Source organism: Camelus bactrianus, chromosome 3, assembly GCF_048773025.1.
Source record: "Camelus bactrianus isolate YW-2024 breed Bactrian camel chromosome 3, ASM4877302v1, whole genome shotgun sequence".
NCBI lineage: Eukaryota > Metazoa > Chordata > Mammalia > Artiodactyla > Camelidae > Camelus > Camelus bactrianus.
In genome coordinates this window covers 116757455-116762064 of record NC_133541.1, presented here as the reverse complement: position 1 = coordinate 116762064, position 4610 = coordinate 116757455, and the positions used below count along the sequence as shown (strand labels likewise).

The following is a 4610-nucleotide window of genomic DNA, read 5'->3' as shown; positions in this document are numbered from 1 at the left end:
AGGGCATTTTCACTTGCTTCTTTCTGTGCCCAGAATATTCTTCACCAGAACTCTATTTATTTACTTGTCTTATTTCAGTCTTTGACCAAATTTTACTCTCATATTTGCCCTTTCATGGACAAGGTGTTGAATGATTAAAACTTCTAGCCAAGAATACTTAGTCTGACAAAATTAACTTTCAGACATAAAGAAAAAATAAAAGCTTTCCCAGGGTAAGAAAAGCTACTAGAATTAGTTCATAATCACTAGAGTTGCTTTGCAAAAAATGCTCAAACTGAAAAGCTTGTGCACAGCAGAGTACAGAGACAACAAAGTGAAAGAGAATCTACCGAGTGGGGAAAAAATGTTTGCAAACCATGTATCTGATAAGGAGTTACAATATATGAAGAACATATGCAATCTAATTTTGAAAGGAAACAAAAAACTCCAATTAAATTCGGTCAAAAGACTGGAAAATAATTTATCCAGAGAATAAATGTGAAAAACCAACAAGTTCATACCAAGATGCTCAGCATCACTCATTATCAGGGTAATACAAATCAAAACCAAAATGCCACAGCATCTTATTCCTGTTAGAATGGCAGTTATCAAGAAGACAAGATATAACAAGTGTCGAGGATGTGGATAAAAAGGAACCATTGCGCACTGTCATTGGGACTATAAATTGGTACAAGTACTATGAAAAAAAAGCACAGAAGTTTTTCAAAAAATTAAAAATAGAATTCATATATGATGTGACAATCTCACTTCTTGGAATAATCCAAAAGAAATGAAAAAAAAAAAGGGTACTGAAGAGATATCTGTACTTCAATGCTTACTGCATCATTATTCGCAATAGCTAAGATGTGGAAATAATCTGTGTGTTGGTCGATGGCTGAATGGACAAGGAATTTGTGGCAAATATGAAAGCAATGAAATATTTTCAGCCATGAATAAAAAGGAAATCCTGCCAGTTAGGACCATATGGATGGAACTTGAGGGCATTTTGCAAAGTGAGAAAAGCCAGACAGGGAAAGACAAATACTGTTTTTGACATTACTTATGTGAAAAAGCCATCACTGTAGAAACAGAGGTTAGGATGGTGGGTTTCATGGACTGGAGGCTGGGTGAACTGGGGAGATACTGTTCAAAGAACACAAACCTCCAGTTGGAAGATGAAGTTCTGGGATCTAACGTGCATAATGTTGATTATAGTTAATAATACTGTATTATGTAACGGAAAGTTGCTAAGAGAGTAGATCTTAAATTTTCTCACCTCAAAAACAAAATAACTACGTGACATGATGGAGGCGTTATGAAGGTGCTAATGACGTGGTGGTAATTGTACGCACAATTAAGTGACTTGTACAGAAAGTTTTTTGGCGATTTTATTCATAATAGCAAACATCTAACATCAGTTAAAACAACCGTGATATATTCACACAGTGGGGATGCTACTCAGCTATAAAACAATTACATTATTGAGGCATAGAAAGTATGTTTGGATCTTATAAAGTTCTTGAGCAAATGCAGCCAGACACACAAAAGAGAAGTTACTCTTTGCTTCAGTTAATAAAAGTTTTACTCAAAGAGAATGGAAGTCAAAAAAAAAAGATTACCATTGCTGGGACAAAGAAGGTAACACCAGGGGAGAATAGGGAACCCAATGATGGAAATTTTTGTTTGTTTTGTTTTGTTTGTTTGTTTGTTTTCAGGGAGAGCAGAGGCAGTTGCCTTTCTTGGGGGCCATGGGCCGGCTGGCTTCACTCAAAGGCCAGGCACTTGATCTTGAAGTTGCCATTGGCAGCCAGGTAGTTGGTGGCCTCTGGCCATTGGGGAGCTTGAATTCGTACCCATCTGGCAGCTTGATGGTTAGATCTGCCTGGTGGAAGGAGATGCACACTCCACGACACTTGCAGGCTGGAAGGAGAAAACAGACTCCCCACTGCTCGGCCCCCCCAGGCCCCACTGGCCTTGCTGTTACACACGATGGTGTGGGTGTCCCCATGTGTGTGGAAACGTGGGTTGAAGGGCAGGCACAGCTTGCTGCAGTCTTTGCCCATGTTCAGCACGAAGCTCTTGGCGTCTGGGGCCACCTCGCCCTGCACCGTGAGGCACTCCCCAGGTTTGAGATTCAGGGTGCTGGTGACCAGACCGCAAGCCATGACTGAGGAGAAGGGGACGTTCCTGGGACTGTGGCACCAGCTGTCTGAAGACGCCGCCGGAGAGATCTGGGAATGTTCTTGCTGTGGTTTCCTCCAGCTGTGTTTTGCTAATTCCATTTCTTCCAGTTGTGCAGTCCACCATCTTAGCCTAAGCGTGAGCTCTTTGAATTTCCTCACGTCTCACATCTGATACGCCTCAAACCTCAAACGTCTGCCTGAAATTCATCTGTGGAGTCTGGTGACTTCTTGCTCCTCCAAGATGATCACTTGGGTTCAAGATATTATTTTATCACAATGAGGCTACTGCAATGCCTGAAGAGCCCATTTCGGTCCTCTCTGCAAGACCCAATAATCATGTCTCACTTTCTTAGAGTAAATGCCAAAATGGTATACTGGTCTACCTTACATTACAAATTCGGGCTCCATTAGATCTACTCATTTCCTACAGCCCAGTAATTTACATCTTGATCTTCTTTGACTTTTGCCAACCATCTTCTCTACTCAGGACACTCTCATTTGCTTCTTCCCCTATTTAGAAAACACATTCCCAAATATCCATTTAACTCACTTTCTCATCTCTTTTCAGTCTTTGACCAAATACCACCTTCTTAGTTTCCATTTTCCAGACAGTTTTATGCAAGATTGCGAGTTCTATATCAAAATGTCCTACTTAATTGTTATGACAGGTAATTCCTTTTTGAGATAGCATAAAACTTTATTTATTGAATGTCTACCCATGCTGAAACTTGAGCTTTATGATATCAGAAATATCTGTCACTTTTTCATCTTTGATTACTTCATTATCACCAGTTCCACACATATTGTTAAAGTATTAAACATATGCTGAATGAGTGGATTATGTACGTTGCTCTGTATTAAAGTTTAGTCACTTAGAGATTCTCTTAACGGTGTGTGTTAGGATAAATTATATTTCCTATGCATTGCATCTCAGGTGCTAAATGTCCAATTTAAAATATTTATAATATGGAAACACTAGGTTAACAGGGTTGAATTCTATTTCATTAAAAGTTAAATAAATTGGATAATGAACTGTTTACCTAGCTTCTATATTGAAAATTGATCTAGTTCCAATAACAGTGCTTCAGGTAATCCCAAATCAGGAGTAATTAAGATTTTTACCACTTTAATTATTTCGTAAACATTTCTTAGAATTCATATCTTTCTACCGTTTTTTTTTTTTTATAGTTTACATATTCCAAAACAGTATTGTAGGCACAACACGTTATGTTGTTCAGTCTCAGTCAGTAAGTAGTTCCTAGAGTCACATTTTCCATACAAATAGTCTCCTCAAGGCCCCCATAACTTCTTTATTCCTCAGGCTGTAGATAAATGGGTTCAGAAGAGGTGTAATCATTGTGTAAAACACAGCTACTGTCTTATCCTCTTCAGGTGAATGCACGGAGTGAGGCCTGGTATAGGTGGAGAGAGTGGTCATGTAGAACAGACTTGCCACAAGCAGGTGAGAGGAACAGGTGGAGATCGCTTTTGTCTGTCCTTTTCCTGAACTCATCTGGAAAACCACAGTGAGCACACAGGCATAGGAAGCCACAATGGCCGTGAATGGTAACAACAGCATAATAAGGCTGCTCAGGAGGATCGTATGTTCATACTGAGAAGTGTCCTGACACACCAATGGCAACAGGGATGGGACTTCACAGAAGAAGTGGTTGACGAGTCGAGATGTACAGAAGGGAAGTTGAAACACATACACCGTATGAATTAAAGAGTTGACAGAACTACTGGTCCACGCACACGTGACCATGAACCAACAGATCCTCTTGCTCATGAGCACAGGGTAACGTAAAGGATGACAGATGGCCACGTAGCGATCATAAGACATGAACCCAAGAAGAAGGGCTTCAGTTCCGCCAAGGACCAAGAACACAAATGTCTGAATCTCACAGCCTAGAAAAGTAATGGTCTTACTATTGGACAGAAAGTTAACTGCCATCTTGGGCACAGTGGTGGAGATGTACATCATGTCGATGAAAGAGAGCTGACTGAGGAGAAAGTACATTGGAGTGTGGAGTCTGGGGTCCAGTCGAATGAGAAGAATCAGTGTGATGTTCCCCATCAGAGCCACTGAAAACAGGATGGCGATGGCAACGAAGAGGAAAGAGTCCATTGGACCATATTGGAAAAGACCAAGAAATATAAAATCTGTTTCAATAGTCTGATTTTCTGTTTTCATGGCTTAAATAAAACTACCAAAGCTGATAATATTTAAGAATTCCATGTAGCAATACTGACTTCCCTTTAAGAGAAAAAAATGATGTTTATTAAATGTAAGAAAATTTTCTTGAATCACATAGGTGAGTATATCTTCCTCTACTTAATACACTTGAAATCTTTGTGTATTAAACAATAGCCACTTAACAAATTCTAAAATAAAAAATTACTGAATGTATAATTAATTATATTTTGAAAATTAAAGTAAGATACACA

General features: G+C 39.2%; 1 protein-coding gene and 1 pseudogene across 1 annotated transcript; both read right to left on the bottom strand.

The window, feature by feature from the left end:
* Positions 1-1742: 1742 nt before the first annotated feature.
* Positions 1743-2144, bottom strand: LOC105067820 (galectin-1 pseudogene; annotated as a pseudogene).
* Positions 2145-3426: 1282 nt separating this feature from the next.
* Positions 3427-4401, bottom strand: LOC105068207 (olfactory receptor 2AK2-like). Its single transcript, XM_010954037.3, has one exon. The coding sequence runs from the start codon at positions 4354-4356 to the stop codon at positions 3427-3429; it is 930 nt and encodes a 309-aa protein (XP_010952339.2). The 5' UTR covers positions 4357-4401.
* Between the last annotated feature and the right edge of the window lie 209 nt (positions 4402-4610).